An 18,390-nucleotide genomic window follows, 5' to 3' on the forward strand; every position below is an offset into this window, starting at 1 on the left:
TCGAAAATTCCTGATATTTTTTCAATGAATAATTTCAAGAAATTCAGTATTCATGCGCTTCTACTTTTATATCTGGAATATCATAATTCAAAGTAATCAAAATAGTCAGCTATTATGGATAAAAAATTTCCATTCGGGTCCTACTCGGAACAGTCGGAACGAGGCATCTGTCAAATAGTACTGAAATTTTTGACAACGTAAAGGCGGAAAAAAATTGAAAGATAAACAAAAACAATGCTGACTTAGATGAAATCCCCGATAGTCTTTAAACTTTGAGAGGAAGAGGGGATTTACAAGAAATGACTCAAAGGAAACCAACATATCAGATCGGAATTTGTGTATTTAAGCCTCCACTAAAAAAAATTTGGAATCTCGCCTGAATATAAATAAAAGATTACAAAGAAATTCAAATGATAGCAGATCATGAAGATGATAGTAGGAAAGGTAGTAGTTCTTGGCAGTCAAGGTAAGGGCTTTTGATTGTATATTGAACTCAGCTCTTTAAACTTCTGTTACAAGGTGTTGGCAAAACCAGTACATGCGAAAGATACATACAAAAACACTTCAATCATCAAACGTTACCAACCATAGGAGCTGCTTTTTACAGTACGAAGATCACAATTATGGACAAAATTGTCAATCTACAGGCGAGTTTCCCCCCTTCCCTTGGTATTCTCCTCCGGTTAATATTGAACTCATTTATTTTTCTAGATATGGGATACAGCGGGCCAGGAACGGTTCAAAGCCATGGCTCCCATGTTTTATAGGAATTCACAGGCAGCAATTGTGATATTCGACATCACCTCCATGGCTTCTTTTGAGAGTATGAAAGGCTGGGTGCTTGAACTCAAGAGGAATGTGGAAGAATCCATAGTCTTAGTTGTTTTAGGAAATAAGATAGATCTTGCGGAACAAAGAGCAGTAAGTTGTTTGGTTACCCTGTTATTGCACAAAATTATTATCATGAATCATGATAATAATTGTTTTTCAGTCTTCTAAACTTGAACAGTATCATAGATTTTCGAAATTCTTGAATTTGTCAATTATTCGATAGATGGCAGCACAGGTGAAATAACCTCTCCGAATAAATCCTTGAAAATTTTCACTCATTAATCAAAAAAAAAATCGATGAAATAAATGTACTTTTCACAGATTACTCGGTAATCTGGTGCATATCGTATCCTTGTTTGATGCATTTGAGGAGTCTTGGCCAAATTTCCATTGAGCAAAATGAAGACATAACCTAACTTTCAGGTACCTAGAGATGAAGCTTTGGGGTACTCCAAAACTATTGGTGCCCACTATTTTGAGGTTTCTGCTAAAGAAGACCAGGTTAGTTGAAGGTTCGTTGTGTAGATAAAGAGGTGGATGACTCTTATTGATTTTAGGGTGTAGAACTAGTGTTTGACTACGTGGCCAGGGAACTAGTCAAAGTATGCTCTAAAAACTCTCCTACTTTCCTCAAAAGAGACCACACCGACGACATAAACAACATTATGGCTTTTTCGAGTGAATTGGAACCTACCGATACTGCCAATGAAGAATTGGTGAACATTAGCATCAACCATATTGCACACGGGGATACAGTTTCTTCGAAATGCTGTTAGTGTCGTTAGATCAGTGGAACATGTGAGTTCTATATTCCTTTTTTACAGAATATTCATCAATTTTGACTTGTTTGATCATGTTTGACACATGTCGATCAGTCGGTTTTCAAGGTTTGAAACACATTTCACTACCTTAGATTACCAAAGAAGTCGCACCAAGGCAAAGCCAGTAGACGCAATGAACCCAAAAGAACTGAACAAGATGAATGACTTGATTGATTGTTTTAAATTGATATTGTTAACTTTTCGTCTCTTTTTGAATAACTGAAAAATGGAAGCGGAAAATATTTTAGGAGAGAAATGTGATATATGTGAAATTTCGCAAGCAGAAATGTTATTTATTTATGTAATATGACTGTACTATTTCTTTCCTTTCCTTTTTTCTTGTGAAAATTTTTATTGTGATAACTGGAGCTTTTCGTAAAGTTGTTAGCATGAAATAATTGCCATTTTCGATATTTTGTAAATTTTCTAATATATGATTGTCTAGAACTTAGTTTTCTTCATGTCCCCCTCGTTTTTGGATCATTATTTCAGATGAGGAAAATTTTGAATCTATCGGGAAAAAAATTATAACTTCGCAACGAATTCTTTCTTACTTCTGGACAGGGGTGAATTCTATCCATTAGCTACAGAGCTGAGCTGCAAAACCACCTTTTTTTTAGGAAAATGACTAATTTTTCTGGAAAACAGAGTTTCCTCATTTAAAAAAAATCGACTCCTTGATATGTCTTCGAAAATCGCAACGGAGCAAGAAAGCAACAGTTGTTTGGGTCCGAAAATCCTCGGGCCTGGATCGAGATCAAACGCGGTCCTTAAAACCGTCACTTTTACGTGTTTGAGCGATAATTTTCGAAGAAACAGAAAACGGTGCTAAAACTTCTAATTAACCGAATCGTAAATCTGTTATTTGTCACGCCTTTTCAAATATTTAGAGACATTCTAAAGGCGATAAATTCGGCGGAATGGTTCGCCTGCGAGATGCTGGATACAACAGGAATAGATGTGTTTTTTAATTGCTTATTATATTACCGGGGAGCACATGGTTCATCTCTGTTCCTCTTTCGTTTAGTGGAGAAGATCGGACTTGGGTTTAAGAATCATTTATAACTCCTAATGAGATGCTATCACTTATCTCGAAGAGGAAGGAGGAAATTATAGGGTGGTTTATGGATATTTTGAGGGGGAGTAATTGTATGATTGGTAACAGAAGTTGAGGACTTAATCAATTCGAAACCATGACCAGATTCTACTTCTTCGTTTTTTCTTTTGTAGAAATAGTACAGAATATATCGACCTGAGTTATTTTATTCACTAACTCGAGATCGTAGATTACGAATATGCAATTGGATTTTTTGTAGGATCAGTATTTTGGGAAATTAATCACTTTCAGTGGAAAATTCCGAGAAAATTGGTCAACTTTGAGGAGCAGTAGCAGTCAGAAAAAGAGACTAAGACATATGCTGAATTTGTTGATGATAGATTGATTCTTTGCGAATAGAAAGTTCCAATTTTTATTCATATCCCGCAACCAGTTTCGATTTTATGATTTTTTCCGCGAAGGTTCAAATTTTCCAATTTTTCATCGACCATAACTTGAGAAATAATTTTTTTAAAAAACATCTGTTTGCATATTCGTTATCTACGCCCTCGAATTAGTCGACAGTAAAAATTTGGTTTCGATCGGAGACCAAAAATATTTTTCGAAAAAATCGCAATTTTTCCATGCATATGTATGGAAAATTTGAAAATTTTGCGATCTCTCCGATTTACACCAAAATTGAAGTATTCATTAAATCGAGGGCGTAGATTACGAATATCAAACAGAATTTTGCTGAAAGGATTAGTTTTCAAGTTATGGCCGATGAAAAATTCGAAAATTTGGACCTTCGCGAAAAAATTCATAAAATTTGAACTGTTCGCGGTAGGGGAATGAAAGTTGGATTTTTTCATTAGCAAAAAATAAATCTATCACCCAAAAAATCAGCATATATCCAGTGACTTTTTTCTGACTGCTATAGCTATAGGATCAGTATTTTAGGAAATAAATCACTTTTAGTGGAAAATTTCGAAAAAATTTGTCAACTTTGAGGAGCTGTAGCAGACAGAAAAAGAGAATTAGACATATGCTGATTTTTTTTATGACAGATTGATCCTTTGTGAATAGAAAATTCTAATTTTCATTCGTCTACCGCGAACAGTTTCGATTTTATGATTTTTTCCGCGAAGGTCCAAAATTTCCAGTCTTTCATCGACTATTATTTGAAAACTAAATTTTTAAAAAAATATCTGTTTGCATATTCGTCACCTACGCCCTTGAATAAGTCGACAGTTCAAATTTGGTTTCGATCGGAGACCAAAAATATTTTTTTGGGAAATCGCAATTTTTCCATACGTATGGAAAATTTGAAAAATTTTCGATCTTCTCAAATTCCACCAAAATTTGTGTATTCACTAAATCGAGGGCTCACATCACGAATATGCAAACAGAATTTTGCTGAAAGGATTAGGGTTCAAGTTATGGCCGATAGAAAATTCGAAATTATGAGCCTTCGCGGAAAAAATCATAAAATATGAAATGTTCGCGGTAGGTGGATGAAAGTTGGATTTTTCTATAAGCAAAGGATCAATGTATCACCAAAAAAATCAGCATATGTCCAGTGACTTTTTTCTGGATGTTATAGCTCTTCAAAGTTGACCAATTTTTTCGAAATTTTCTACTGAATGTGATTTATTTCCTAAAATACTGGTCCTAGGGAAAATCTAATTGCATATTCGTAATCTACTTGCTGGGAAATAACTATCTTCTACTACAGTGGTACGAGAAAGTGGTTTTTCCGCACTAGTGCACGAAACTGATACTTTTAAAATGAGATAATAAACATAAAATGGAAAAGAAAGATGGTCGAAGAAAGCCCAACTTATGCGTGGAGGGCAAATTATGCTTTCGGTATTTTTCTTTGAATTTTTCATAGAATGAAGCAAGAAACCATCATGCAAATTCTAAAATAGAAACGAAGGCAATAGCGTTCATCTGAATATTAAAACTTTAGTCGATTCTTTCAAATAAAGTAATATAAACAGATTATACTGAAAGACATAATACATAAATAGCAAATTGCATAATCTTGACTGTCAATTCACATCAATTTGTCGAAATATTGAGCCAAACTCGAACTTGAAACTTGAAAAATCGACACATTCATAACAGAGTAGATCTACAATAGAGTAGAGGCGCAAAACATATCGACAGTTCATGGGAAAATGGGATAAACACGGCCTCGGCAACGCCCAGTTGTGGAACAAGAGACACGCATGATTAAGATTTTCTTCCCACATGTTTTGCGGCTAAACCAGAGGGATACATAACACCTCAGCAAGAATTTCAGCCGTTTTGGCGCCACTCATTAGACGTAATAGGGCACATCCCGTTCCCGTTAAGGAAAATAGGGAACGCTCTGCTGAATTTGGCAGGTCGTTTTCATTCATCGGGCCATCATGACCATCCTATCTATACAAGAGGCGACGAAGGGATGTCAATTTCACGATTTTTTTATTTATTTATGAAGGAATAAGTTTCTTCCTCTTGAACACCAGGGAAAAAGGTTGAAATGACAGTTAGATGTACATATTATTGAAGAAAGATTCATGCTCAACAGAAGCATAGAGAGATCGTCACTTTTACACCTTTTATATCAGATTGAAGCGAACAAAAGTGAAAGAAAAATGGAAATATCTACGACAACTGTAACAAGTTTTTGCTCGCGTTGAAATTTTTTTATGGGTGGCTTTTTTTACCTTTTGGAATTATTGGAGAGAACTAGCAATTTTTTTTGTTGATTGCCTTCTCGCCACCACAGAATTTTGCTCAATTTCACTTCTATCAGTGTTCAGATAGTTTTTAATTTTTGAACATCAAATTACTCGAAAACGGCGCATTGTATGAGAAAATTTGAGGAATACTTTTATTTCACAAAATTCAAATATTCATTAGGTAGCTTCCAACTTAGTTTCAAGAGTTGCGTTCTTTGAATTTTTGGTATTTTCATGGTACGTTATGGTCATATTGGGAAAACTGGAAGACGTGGGTGATATCTTGTGTTCAGAAAAGATTCATCAAATAAAAGAAAATCTATATTTCGAAATTCATTTCATTCAATGAAACCGTTTGTGAGATAACTAAAAATGATATTTTTTATGGTTTTTCAACAGACAATATCTTTTAAACTGAGCCTATTTGGAAAAATGGTAAAGGAAAAAAGTGTTTTTTCTTATCTCAAGAATCTAACTGTTAAAATATTTGTAGGTACAAGTCATATTTTGTATCTACATTATGAATTAGAATGAAAAACCTTCAGAAAAAGAGCGTATAATTAATATTTTCTAATCAACAGGAATTCTTCTTTCGAGAAAAGGGAACTAGAATAACAATACATTTGTTTTTCTGTAGTTGCTTTTTAGTTAGCTAATTATGAATTTTCGAAATGTTTATGAACCATTTCCTTCCATCTCGAATATTTCTGAAATGTGGCCATAACCCTTGGCCTACTGCCTGACACCCCAGCTAAGTTAAGATGCACCTGTGAATTTTAGAGGAGTCCGAGGGAAAATTAATGATCATTCGACAAATGTAGGAGCACCCTCCAGGAAATAGATGCCCGCAAATTAAAATCGCTGAAATTTTGGGAAGGAATCGTGGCATTCCACAAAGACAGACATTTAAGTGTTGGCATTTCCTTTAATAGTTCTACAAAATTTTATGTTAGTGGTTGTGGGTAGTCAAATATAAACTTCTTTTTACTGAAATGTAAATACTTAAAGTGAGAGTAGTAAGTACCTTCCTCTTATTGAAACTATCGATCATATGCTTATTATCTGTTTATTATTATTTTCTATTTATTCTTTAACATAGGCAGGTAACTGAATATCCACAAATTTTAATCAGATTAAGTATGGAAGAATATTTAAGGGTGTTAAATTGTGCAGTTAATTCTGTAAAAAAGCTACATTAGTCTACCTTCAAAGTTAACACAAAAAGAATATAGAAAAAACGTCTACTCATCTCTGAAATTCTTACAGAAAATATTTTTGGCGCCTATATGAATATTGAATTCTTTGAATTCACAATTTCAAACAAAACTGGTTTAATGAGTCTTGCCACATCAACTAATTAATCACGTTTTTAAGGGATGTTTTACAAGAAATCGCACAATAAACCTTGTGGATTCCGATATTTTTGTTTGAAATTATGTTTTTCCTCGTTTTGACCTGTTTACTAATTGGCGTAAAAAATTCTTATGGTCCCAAATTCCTACTTCTAGAGTTCAACGTCCAAATGGACGCCTACAAATACCCAATTAACAAAGCAAACAGTCAAAAATTCCCATTTAATAGTGAATCATTGGCACAAAAAATACAAGAACATATGAACACGAAACAGCTTCATAGTATATTAATAACAGCCTCGTTAAGCTATTGCCCGGTAACGCCCAAATTACCAAAAGACGAGGTCCCATTGGCTGGTTTTAATGGCTCAGTAACATCAGACTCCACCCACGCTCTCACCAAATGAACACATCGACAGATAATTGTCACTAATTTGAGTGCAGTGGTTTGCCAAAAGTCTCATCTGACACCGTCTAAGCGCAAATTGAGGATGACCGAACAGAAGACAGTCGAAGTAGATTTGAAATCCGCGAAATTTTCCAGTTTTTCCATCGACGCGCTTTTGTCAAAAAAGAGTGAAGACGATTTGAAAATTGTGGAAGCTTCAGGGGAAGTCGGAGGAAATGAAAATGCGGAGGAGATGCACAAAATCCAAAAATTGGTTAACGTACAAGACAGTGGGCTTAACTTTTTTGGGGGTAGTGATTGTGTGATGGGTGGTGTGAGTGGAAAGGGATCTGACGATTACGAAAGAATGGATGATAACGTTGTGTCTACTTCTGATGAATTCTTCCACTGTTCAAGAAGCCGAGAAGAAGGTGGGTTTAACCATTATTATACTTATTTTGGGTATCTTTATCTGGTACGATGATATATTGAAAAATTCTTAGCCTACAATAGAACCAAACAAAATTTCAATGTCAAAATGTTTTATTACTCAACATATTCTCCTCTTAATTGGATACATTTATCACAGCGAACCTGTAACGTCTCTACCCTTTCAAAAAAAATGTTTCTTCTTGCTCTGCAAACCAGACCTTCACAGCTTTCATTACCTCCTCGTTGGAAGAAAATGTACGACCTCGCAAATTTTTTTCAGTTGAGGAAAGTGATGATAGTCGGATGGAGCCAAATCTGGTGAATAAGGGGGGTGTTCTAGTAATTCAAAACCTAAATCACGAATTTTTTGCATGGAAACGTGAGATTTGTGTGCAGGGGCGTTATCCTGCAAAAACAAAACACTTATGGATAGCTTTCCGCGTCTTTTCTCTTTAATTTCTTCCCGTAGAGTGGTCAGTAATGTCGAATAGTAATCTCCGGTTATTGTTCTACCCTTATCCAGAAAATCAATCATGATTACTCCATGACAATCCCAAAAAACTGAAGAAAGAACTTTTCCAGCAGATTTTTATACACGGAACTTCTTAGGTCTTGGAGAACCAGAGTGTCGCCATTCCATCGATTGTTGCTTTGTTTCTGGATCGTAGAAATGTACCCAAGTCTCATCCATAGTAACAATTGGGTTTAAGAAGTCTACATCGTTTTCAAATCGAGCACAGATCGAACGCGATGCTTCTACCCTTGCACGCTTTTGGTCAACATTCAAACATTTGGGGATCCATTTTGCTGCAATTTTTCTCGTGTCCAAATTGACGTGAACTATATGATGAACGCGTTCGTATGAAATATTCAGTGCTTAAGATATCCGTTTCAGCCCAATTCGACGGTCCGATGAAACCCTGTCATGAACTGTATCGATATTTTCGGGGACTGACACAGAAACTGGCCTTCCCGATCGGTCATCATCTTCAATGGAAAATTTACCTCTTTCGAAGCTTGCAGTCCAATTTTTCACGGTCCCATACAAAGGACATTTATCACCCAAGATATACACTGTATAAATTTCCTCAAACATCTTCCTATTCGAAACTAGCATACTCTGATTTATATTCCTTATCTCCGCTTAAAAATAACCAACGCCCAAGACAAATTCGAAAATTCCAGCGCGGACGGTTATCTTGGCACAAACCAGCGAGCGTACATAAATCGGGAGGGAACGGGGGCCACGCGGGCATGCACGTCCCGAGGATCATACATCAGCGCGTAATTGACAGGGAGTGTTTCCAGAAGACAAAGTGTCCCTAAACGCCGTCTAATTACCGAGTATGAGGAGGTTTAAATGGCCGCCGCCCCCCTTGCCCCCCCAGCTCCCCCCGCTCGATTTCCGCAGCTATTTACATCGCGTTTATCGCGCTGTTTCGCCGTTTTGTCGAAAACTGGAACGTCGGAAGCCGCTTTGATCGGTTTTTGGCAAGAATTCGACGACGACAGCTGAAGATGATGGAGAGAATTTTTTTGACGAGGGAAATCGAGAATTTTTCAGTGGGGAGGTTCACGAATACGGAGAATTTTTGTATTCTTGAAAAAAAATGCAAACCAGTATAGTAGGAGACATAAGGGATGCTCGAAGTTTCTCAGATAGTATACAGGGTGTATTGAAAGTGAGGCTTTTTTCAACAGAAGGTAGAATTGGTCAAAATGAAGCGTTTCACCAAAAATCACCTGTACAGAACTTTCAAAATGACTGAGTTGAAAAAAAAATTGAAAATGATTACTGAAATAGTTTCTTATAAGACTCTAGACCGTTTATTAGCTGAATTATAGCAAAGCAGTGTGAAAAATCTTATCTCCTGATTAGACCATGAGGTTTCGTTTAGGATATTGGCTCGTTCGATATTTACGTGGTAATTAAAATGGAAACTTAGGATTGCCGAATTGTTCTCATTATTTTTTAGTGACTTACACGATTTTATGAAATTTCTCACTTCGATACCAACCGACAGAAGAGACTCGGGACACAAGTGTAAAAAATAGAATAATACATCAAAATCTCACCAATAAAATTCGTCTAAATCATTCACGAATTTTTTCACAATGGGCATCACAATCTTCTTATTCGAACATTCCAACAATCGTCGTAAAAATGGGATGAAATGGCGAAACATTAGAGCACTTTTTCAACATAACTAACATAGGCACTTTCAAGAAACTGCCTAGATTTTTTACATCTTTTTTCCACCCTTAATTGCACGATACAACAATGATTCTCCCAAAAGAGACCTTATGCATCTAATCCGATGAACTTGGTACTGAACCATTCATTGTCCAGCCATATGTTCATGGTTTGTCTCGTTTTTGCTATGCCGGAGTCACCTTCCACAGTCCCCTACTTGAAATTCAATGAAATTTTGTCATATTTCTAGGGGTTGTATCTCAGCCATCTTGGATATTTTATATGGACAATTTTTAGTTAAACGACTTATTTTGATGAGTTCTACCTTCTGTCGAAAAAAAGCCTGAAAACACCCTGTATTTTCCTTCAGGGCGCGTGCCATCAATATCAAAGAATTATCACTGGTTTCCATTCATTGATTCAACATATGTATTTGTCACTGATATCACTAATATTCGACAGTTTGAGGTATAGTTACATTTCACAGTTCAATGTATTCCACTCCAGTGAAAAGCAATCTGCGCATTCACCATTTTGCAACGAGTAAATAATGAAGAGACATTTATATGCATATTTTTTTAAATCTTCTTTTTTCAACATTGTTTTTTATACCTTTTAATAATTCCAAAACCAATACTTATGAACAAATGAAAAAATATGGCCCAATATTCACATATTGATCATGGTAAAGCCGCAAAATGTGCTACAATTTTTCTCGAGATGTTTCCGATATTTCTTCAGAGTTTGTGTCCGATTCCCCGAGATATTTTTTTCCATGCTCGAGATGTTCAGAACCACCGAAACGTCGAATCGCAAAAAGTTGAACAAGAACAGCCTGTAAGAACAGTAAAAAACTCAAATCCGAAACCAGCAATGCGTTCGTTTTAATTGCCTCGAAAAGCGAGTTTATCGTACCCGATCTGAGGGTCGGAAAGATTTCCTGTCGACTAATTGGTGGTACACGACACTTCTGTCTAAACAGAGATTAATTATCATATCCCGAGTTGAGGTGCGGAGCGGCGAGGCCAAAAATAATTTTCAGATCTTTCCACTCCGACGTGCACAATTTATCCGACTGTAACTCAATACTCTTCATCTGAGACCTGGTGACACAACCCGATAACGATCCCAGAAGGTGAAACCGACGACTGAAATTTCATAGTTCCGAAACGATGAATTATTGCAATTTCGAATATTTAAATTTGAATGTTATTGGTCTTAATATGAGACGTCGGAGTCGCTTCTTTGAAACGGGATAAGAGAGCTTGACATCTGGATGGCAAGTTGGAAGAGATGTATCTGAGCTTCATAAGAAATACACTGCTCAAAAATGGATACTTGGGTACATGTAGGTACCTAATGAAGGCAAAGGGTAAATGATTTTGTAAATGTTCCTACTGCATTAAATGAGATGTCTACATAAGGTTAACTTCGACATTTCATCCATCCCAGCGCAACCGTCCGGTCTTGAGGAAGTTTCTACTTCAACTTTTTGGGTAGTTTTCGAAGGTCCTTTTTAGAGTTATTCATCTTTCAGGAAAATTATCCTGGATCTGAACGTGATACATATTCTCAAAAAACAACTCTTCTAGTAACAAATCTGAGAATTTCATCTACCCCAGCGCAACCATTCGATCTTGAGGAAGTTTCAACTGAACCCAATTTTTTGGAATTTTTCGATGGTCATCTTTAGAGATATAAATCTTCCAGGAAAATCATCGTAGATCTGAACATGATACATATTCTGAAAGCGCAACTCTTCTAGTAATAAATCTGAGAATTTCATCTATTTCGGCACAACCGTTCGGTCTTGAGAGAGTTTTAACTGAACCCAACTTTTTGGGAATTTTTCGAAAGTCAACTTTTGACACCCGTATATCCCAGAAAAATTATCGTAGATCTGAACGTGATACATATACTGAAAGAGCAACTCTTCTAGTATCAAATCTGAGAAATTTATCCACCCCGGCGCAACCATTCAATCTTGAGGAAGTTTTAACTGACTCCATCTTTTTGGGAATTTTCGGAGGTCAACTTGCGAGTCGTTTTTCTTCCATGAAAATTACCGTAGATTTGAATGTGATACATATTCTTGAAGAAGCATATCTTGTAGTAATAAATCTTGATATCTCATCGAGCTCGATGGTTCGTAGTACTCTTACTTTATTTTGCATTTTGTCAATAAGGTAAATATCAATGAAACTTTGAGTAATCTTTTGCCAAATGTCAATCAAAGCGTTAGCAAGCCATTGTAATGTCTGCCGTTGGTCATAAAATGTTTCATAAACATCTTCAATTCTCACAGAAGCGAATTGCCGAGATAAGATAAACCCTAAACCACAAAATACGACAGTCACCTCAATAATTCACCTCATTCCTTCTCTGCTAGTTCATTAATCAAGTGGTAAGTATGGAGGCTCTTTTTTAATGTCAGTAATTTTTCAGTGCCTGCCAGATCGTTAAACGTTTAAAATCTAATTTCGTCTCATGTGGCGCAAATTAGCCTCCGTTTTCGTGAGGCGTCTCTGCTGCTCTCAAGACATAAATTTGGTCACGGCAAATTGAAAACAACTGTTTCGTTGGAACGTCGCGACGATTCAGAGAAACGCTCAAGATATTCGGTCATTCTGTACGATGATTTCTTCTTGATTTGCAAGATTTCTAGAGACATCGGAAAATGAGCATGGTAACACTTCGTTTATTGAAAATTTTGTGTTTCTATAAAAATGGTGGATGCGCAAATTCACAAAATGCATATTGAAGTGTCCTGCTTTCAAGTGGGAGTATTATATTACTGTTTTACTGCAGACTTTCTGATTTCATCTCTAGAATTAGTAGACTGTATCGTTATAAATCTTCTACAATATAAATTGGAATTTCTGTTTTCCCAATAAACCTTCAACAGTGAATATTTCATTCATTCATTCATTCATTGCCGTATCCCGTTACCGGGAATAAATCTACAAAAAGAAGAAGATGAATATTTCACTTTCTGAAACACAGACATTTATTTCAGATAGCCGTTTCGACGACGATAAAAAGAAAAGACCTAGAACAGCCTTCACTGGTGCTCAAATAAAAGCGTTGGAAGCGGAATTCGAAAAAAACAAGTATCTTTCAGTCGCGAAACGTTGCCAATTGTCCAAAACTCTAAAATTGACGGAAACTCAGGTTGGTATTTTCTATTCAAAAAAATGAGGTCTAGAAATCATCGTCAATCATTTTTCAGATAAAAATATGGTTTCAAAACAGAAGGACGAAATGGAAAAGAAAATACACCAACGACATCGAAATCCTGGCACAGCAATATTATTCTTCCATGGGCATTTTGACCCCCAGACCTATTTTCATAGGTGACAGACTTTGGTAATTTTGATTCGATTTACTATTTACTTGTTCGTTAACAAATACCCATGAAACCACCAAAATTCCACAAATTAACTTAACAACGAATTTGTGGAACATTTAGTAGGCAGGATTTTAACAATGTGATATGTTCTGTAGGTTCTTCAACTACCCAGGAAGGCCAGGATTGTCCAGTGTTCCTCCAATGGCGCCCAATATGCCTCCAACAGGTGGTCCTTTCATTCCCCCTCAAGAAGTCATGAACCAGTCGATTCCAATTCATCGAAATGAGTACAATACCCCCAGTTATATTCAGTATCATGAACCTACACCTACCCCCGAAGGCGCGATGACTTCGTCACCTATCCTACAACTACAAAATTTCGGGAAACACTTTGAGGCCTCGTAGTCTAGTCAGTTTTGGAAAAGAAACAAAAAAACGAAGAAATAGGAACTATATTAAATGTTGTTGTTTCATCGAATATTGTGATCTCTAAGAACGGTATCGAAATAGATATTTTTCTAACAAGTGCTTTATATACTTTCCCGCGAGTTTCTACTACAGTTTTATGATTATCTTTCTATTTAAGATTGAATGCACATTGTTAAGTTAAGCCTTTGGGATTGTACGATAATCCTGTTGTATTTTTTCTCAATGAGTTCATTTTATATCTAATATTACGCTAAGGAGGATCAATATTGACATATATTCACCAAATTTTTGATTATTCTCAAATAATGTAGTCATAAAAGCTAACAAACAACAAGATTCCTTAAAAATTTCACAGCCTACTCGAAGACGAATATTTTGGAAAACTCTCCAAGAACTCTCTCCAGAACTCAGATTTTGTTCTGGTCAATATAAAAAATATTGTACATAGTATTTAATGCCATTTTAATTCTACCAAAGGTTACCATGTTATTGAATGTTTTGTTAGATATTTAAGTTTGTGTATAGTTAAAAATAGAAATTCTTTTTTACTACTTAATTTCTTTTTACCTAACATATCAGATGCGACCAGTAGATAAAAACTGGCTGCGATCCAAAAAAATTTTTACCAGCGCTAAGCCAGAAGCACAGTTCCACAGATAATAGAGCTTTATTGCTGCAAACACCTGCTGAAGGCAAAAATTATAGAGTTAGGTAGTTCTATAATCTTTGGTTAAAGGTATTAGAACAAAAATTTTATCCATTTCTCGATTCAAACGAAATATAATGTGGAGGGTACAGATCTCTACTCCTCCATACAAACAATTAGGTACTAATTCAAGCTATGCACACTAGATGGCGCACCATGAAAAGATATAAATAACAGAAATCTACCTATTAGAGCATTTTCCAGAAATCTATTTGTGGAGAAAGAAATCTAGGATTGAAACGATTCTCAAATCATAGAGGGATTTTCAAATCTAGGCTCGAATTTCAATTCTAGGTACGACATAAAAGATTAGGGAGGTATCAAATCGTTGTACTGTAGCATCATCTCTTTTTTTTTAGCGAAAAAAACATTTCTTCTTTCAAAACCTAAAGTGAAATTCGTTCTGAAAATGTTTTTTTTTCAACCTTGTTCAGGGAAGATCCAAGAGTCAATGTAATGTTGAGGAAATAATGAACCTCTTGGAAAGGGATAAATAAAAAACTCAAAGCAAAAGTAAAAGAATTTAATATTTTATTCAATCTCCTAAATATTCTTGAGAACCTGACGGAGATATATTCAAAGCTGAGTTGTCCATATCTTCATTCCTCTCAGATAATGTGCCATAAAGATCATCATCATCTTCCAACAGTTCCATCATCCTCTTCTTATAGCTGAAAACCAATCAATATCATTAGCACGTAAATTATATTTTGAATTCGAACTTACACTTCAGAATCAGGATTATTCTCAGGATTCCTGCATTTATCCAGTTTCTTTTCTAAAGCTTGATAGAGAGATTTATCAGGTCCATTATCCAGCATCTTCACCATAGAACGAATACCTGGATAACAAATTCAGAAAGAATTAGAAACTGCACAAAGAGGCTTCATATCATACTCACTTCTTACTGCTTCAATCAAGTCATGCAATCTACTAGCTCCTTCTGCGCCAAGCAATGTGTCTGTCACGTAAGAATCCAAATTTTCATGAAGTTTCGAAGCAGCATGTAGGATCGCAGCTAGGGCAATTTGACTAGGAGCATACAAAAGTATAGCATCAGTAAAGAAAGCTTTCTCTAAAAATTCCTCAGTGCCAGGCCTCAGTCTTTCTGGATCATTCAAATTGGATCTAGTCTAAGAAAAAAAAACATTGAATTGTACTTCACTTGGGATCTAGTAAAAATTTCTCTCGACTTACTTTTATATCTATCATGAATCCCTCAACAGGTCTGAATGGGTTGTGTATGGCTAAGTGAAATTTTATTTCTTCCATTAGCAACATCTCATTGTTCAATATTATATCACTAGCCTTCTCTCGATCACCTTTTATATTTGTAACGAATTGGGTAATTGAAACATTAAATTCTTCTACCTTACAAGCTAAATATATACAAGTAACCCTGTAATTCAATATGTTTAGAAGTGAATAAGTGTTTCAATCCAAGTACTTACATGATCTCTTTGGGGTGATAATTCATAACGGAATTATTGATGTAAAATCTCTTAAAATAATGGAAAGAAGTTCCTATAACACATTTCGGCATCTGTGGTTGAAACCTCTTACAGAAATCCCTGAGATGTAGTTCGTACTTCCTGAGCATAATTTTTTCTTCCTCTGGAGTGAGAAAATAGCCGTACCTATCAGCTTCCTGCAATCAAAAAGAATAAATGATACTTTTAATTAGTTCATGAACATAATACCTACCGGAATTTGTTTCCCATATTCTTCGATGTGCTTTTGATTCGCTTTTTTTCTTAATTTGGTCAATTCCTCTTCATCATTAAACATCCAATGTTTCATCTGCGACGATGTAGAAAACATTTTTGAAAGGAAATGTAATATTCACAATGGAATTGAAAAAACTTTGTTCAGGCGATTTTGAAAGTCAATGGCGGTTAAAGAGAGATTTAAACAAATACACAAATAACACACTCCAAACAAATATCAACAAGAAAACCACAGATTACAGAGTAGAATAGATCTGACACTCACGTTCTACGATGAAAAATACAGTTTATCCCGCCCTCAGCGCCCCCATGCGCTTGCCACCCAACTAACCGGGAGAAATGTCGGTATAACGGGAAACTGCAATCGCATGGCGCGAAATTTAAATTAGCCCATTCACTGGTATTTTAGACGTCGATAGAATAATATGGATTATTAGGGCGAATTTTAAGGAGAAATAAAACTTGTCATGAACAATGTACATATATTGATATACCCAGCACAGGAAAAAAAAAATGGAAATACATAAGCTATAATTATGGCAATGAATATATGAGCAGAGGTAAAATGTCAATAGGGTCACATATCTTCGTAAGACAATAATTATAATAAACAGTAATAATATTGTTCATAGGAAATGAGGTTGAAATTATTATTTCTTCAGAAATCTTCAACATTATCCAAAAAGGACAAAATGTTTGTTGGGAGTCGGCAATAGAAATCAAAAACAGCATGCCAAAGCTTAGCATGCATTAATAATTTGGAAAAGAAAAAATTAGTTGCCCAAAGACCTATGTGGATTTTATATTTTCCTGCAGGAAAGATTTCAAAGTCTCTAAACAACGACTCCGTTTTATCTTCCTCACAGTTAGATCCCCAGGAATGCACTGACATAAAATTAAATAACTATAGTTTTGAATGATGAAATAAAGTGTTCAACATTTGGGTCAGTATTCCTTACTCCATGTGCTCTAATGTACACAAAAAGGTTTTCCAAATAATCTTGATTGAAAGCCCCAGTGAGAATATATTTAAAGTGATAATCACTGAACAGTTTTTGCCTAAGGTAAAGGAATGCTTTCAATGTTGTCACTATATTCTTCAAAGTGGGCACCACAATGGATCTTTTCTTTCGAGGGCAATAAAATGAAATACTGTTGAAAATTTGTATCGCCTGCTCCCAACAAACATTGTGTTCTGTTTGAATACTAACCGTCTTCTTTGAGAGTTTCGCAGTGGATGTGCAAACTCTGGATACATTCAACGAATCAAATAACTCTTCCAAGAATAGTATAGAGTCAGCAGTGTCGATAGCCTCTCTGGGAAGCTGAAGCGGATGCTTGATTTCTAAAAAGGAAAATAGTAAATTTTTGTATTATTATGTTTGAAAAAAAAACTTACCCTATTGAGAAATGAGCTTCATCATTGACCCCACGGAGTGGCTTAATACCTGACTACACAGTTTGACTTTCATTTCCATTAACACAATTTTTAAAGGGTTTGGTTGGATTGGTTTAAGTATAAACGATTAATGTTATAATTACGTGGTTCTTTGAATCAAACATTTCTTACAAGAAAATCGATTTCCTGATAAGACTGTCGAGTTCAATAAATGGGTATTTTTAATTTACTCTCGTATAAGATCTCGTTTGTAAACAAGAATTTGCATTAAAACATATTGACATTGACACTGTTGGCGTTCACAAATCCAATATGTCAGAATACAGTAATCTGTGGAGAATATGATATATATTTTCGTATGCAGAGTCACATAGCGACTGATTGCAGAACTAAAAACCGTATTTGGGGTGGGGGTAAGGAAGTGTCAAGCCCCTGAAGAAAACGTCAAAAAATTCCACGTGCGTTTGAAATTTAAATGTAAATCTATGATTTTAGTGCAGCATAGAGTAAGTTGTTTTTCTGTTCTGGTCATTCTGATTTTCTGGTGCATAAATTTTTTTCGAACCGTCATGAACGTTTGTTCCTATTCAAACATCATTCAAATGAAGAGTTCGGTTAATGATTATTGATTTAATTGAGCGACATGAGATAATGTACTAACGTCGACATTTATTATCGATGCAAAAAACTGTGTCTAGGCAACATTTAATACAAGTGCCATGTATTTTGTGTAGAGCTCTTCTGGATAGAGCACCATCTATTATCGAATGACGTAAGATTGGTATAATAGAAACAGTTTCCTATTCAAGAATTGTGGCTCCCTCTAGCAGAGGAAATTTTAGTTCAATGGAACTCCGCTAGATGACACCCAATATCAAATAATTGACTTCTCATTTGGAATTTTGGCTACTTTTATAAACTAAATAAATGCATTCATAATATCCCTTAGATTATTCACGAAATTACAAAATTTCAAAGCAATCAATGATAATAC

At 35.5% G+C, this 18,390-nt stretch overlaps 3 protein-coding genes across 3 annotated transcripts; 2 read left to right on the top strand and 1 right to left on the bottom strand.

The window, feature by feature from the left end:
- Positions 1-191: 191 nt before the first annotated feature.
- Positions 192-2,099, top strand: LOC123307291 (ras-related protein Rab-31-like). Its single transcript, XM_044889536.1, has 6 exons — positions 192-466; positions 520-647; positions 712-921; positions 1,255-1,332; positions 1,389-1,629; positions 1,745-2,099. Exons 1-5 carry the CDS (start codon positions 424-426, stop codon positions 1,605-1,607), a joined length of 678 nt encoding a protein of 225 aa, XP_044745471.1. The 5' UTR covers positions 192-423; the 3' UTR covers positions 1,608-1,629; positions 1,745-2,099.
- Positions 2,100-7,221: 5,122 nt separating this feature from the next.
- LOC123307800 (homeobox protein ceh-19-like) lies at positions 7,222-13,947 on the top strand. Its single transcript, XM_044890238.1, has 4 exons — positions 7,222-7,591; positions 12,803-12,957; positions 13,016-13,152; positions 13,291-13,947. The coding sequence occupies exons 1-4, from the start codon at positions 7,264-7,266 to the stop codon at positions 13,538-13,540; spliced, it is 870 nt and encodes a 289-aa protein (XP_044746173.1). The 5' UTR covers positions 7,222-7,263; the 3' UTR covers positions 13,541-13,947.
- An 832-nt stretch (positions 13,948-14,779) lies between these two features.
- Positions 14,780-16,221, bottom strand: LOC123307294 (cyclin-H). The gene is made up of 6 exons (XM_044889539.1): positions 15,975-16,221; positions 15,722-15,918; positions 15,468-15,669; positions 15,172-15,403; positions 14,997-15,111; positions 14,780-14,941 (listed from the first exon to the last, which is right to left on the bottom strand). Exons 1-6 carry the CDS (start codon positions 16,089-16,091, stop codon positions 14,806-14,808), a joined length of 999 nt encoding a protein of 332 aa, XP_044745474.1. The 5' UTR covers positions 16,092-16,221; the 3' UTR covers positions 14,780-14,805.
- Between the last annotated feature and the right edge of the window lie 2,169 nt (positions 16,222-18,390).

This window comes from Coccinella septempunctata, chromosome 2, assembly GCF_907165205.1.
Source record: "Coccinella septempunctata chromosome 2, icCocSept1.1, whole genome shotgun sequence".
Lineage (NCBI taxonomy): Eukaryota > Metazoa > Arthropoda > Insecta > Coleoptera > Coccinellidae > Coccinella > Coccinella septempunctata.

Excerpts from the sequence above, each read along its gene's own strand:
- LOC123307291 (XM_044889536.1), top strand. The coding sequence starts at position 424 with ATGAAGATGATAGTAGGAAAGGTAGTAGTTCTTGGCAGTCAAG. Across the intron at positions 648-711 it reads ACAAAATTGTCAATCTACAG|ATATGGGATACAGCGGGCCA; the intron begins GCGAGTTTCCCC and ends TTATTTTTCTAG. Across the intron at positions 922-1,254 it reads ATCTTGCGGAACAAAGAGCA|GTACCTAGAGATGAAGCTTT; the intron begins GTAAGTTGTTTG and ends CCTAACTTTCAG.
- LOC123307800 (XM_044890238.1), top strand. The coding sequence starts at position 7,264 with ATGACCGAACAGAAGACAGTCGAAGTAGATTTGAAATCCGCGAAATTT. Across the intron at positions 12,958-13,015 it reads TAAAATTGACGGAAACTCAG|ATAAAAATATGGTTTCAAAA; the intron begins GTTGGTATTTTC and ends ATCATTTTTCAG. Across the intron at positions 13,153-13,290 it reads TTCATAGGTGACAGACTTTG|GTTCTTCAACTACCCAGGAA; the intron begins GTAATTTTGATT and ends TATGTTCTGTAG.
- LOC123307294 (XM_044889539.1), bottom strand. The coding sequence starts at position 16,091 with ATGTTTTCTACATCGTCGCAGATGAAACATTGGATGTTTAATGATGAA. Across the intron at positions 15,919-15,974 it reads AATATGGGAAACAAATTCCG|GAAGCTGATAGGTACGGCTA; the intron begins GTAGGTATTATG and ends TTTTGATTGCAG. Across the intron at positions 15,670-15,721 it reads TATCACCCCAAAGAGATCAT|GGTTACTTGTATATATTTAG; the intron begins GTAAGTACTTGG and ends ATTGAATTACAG.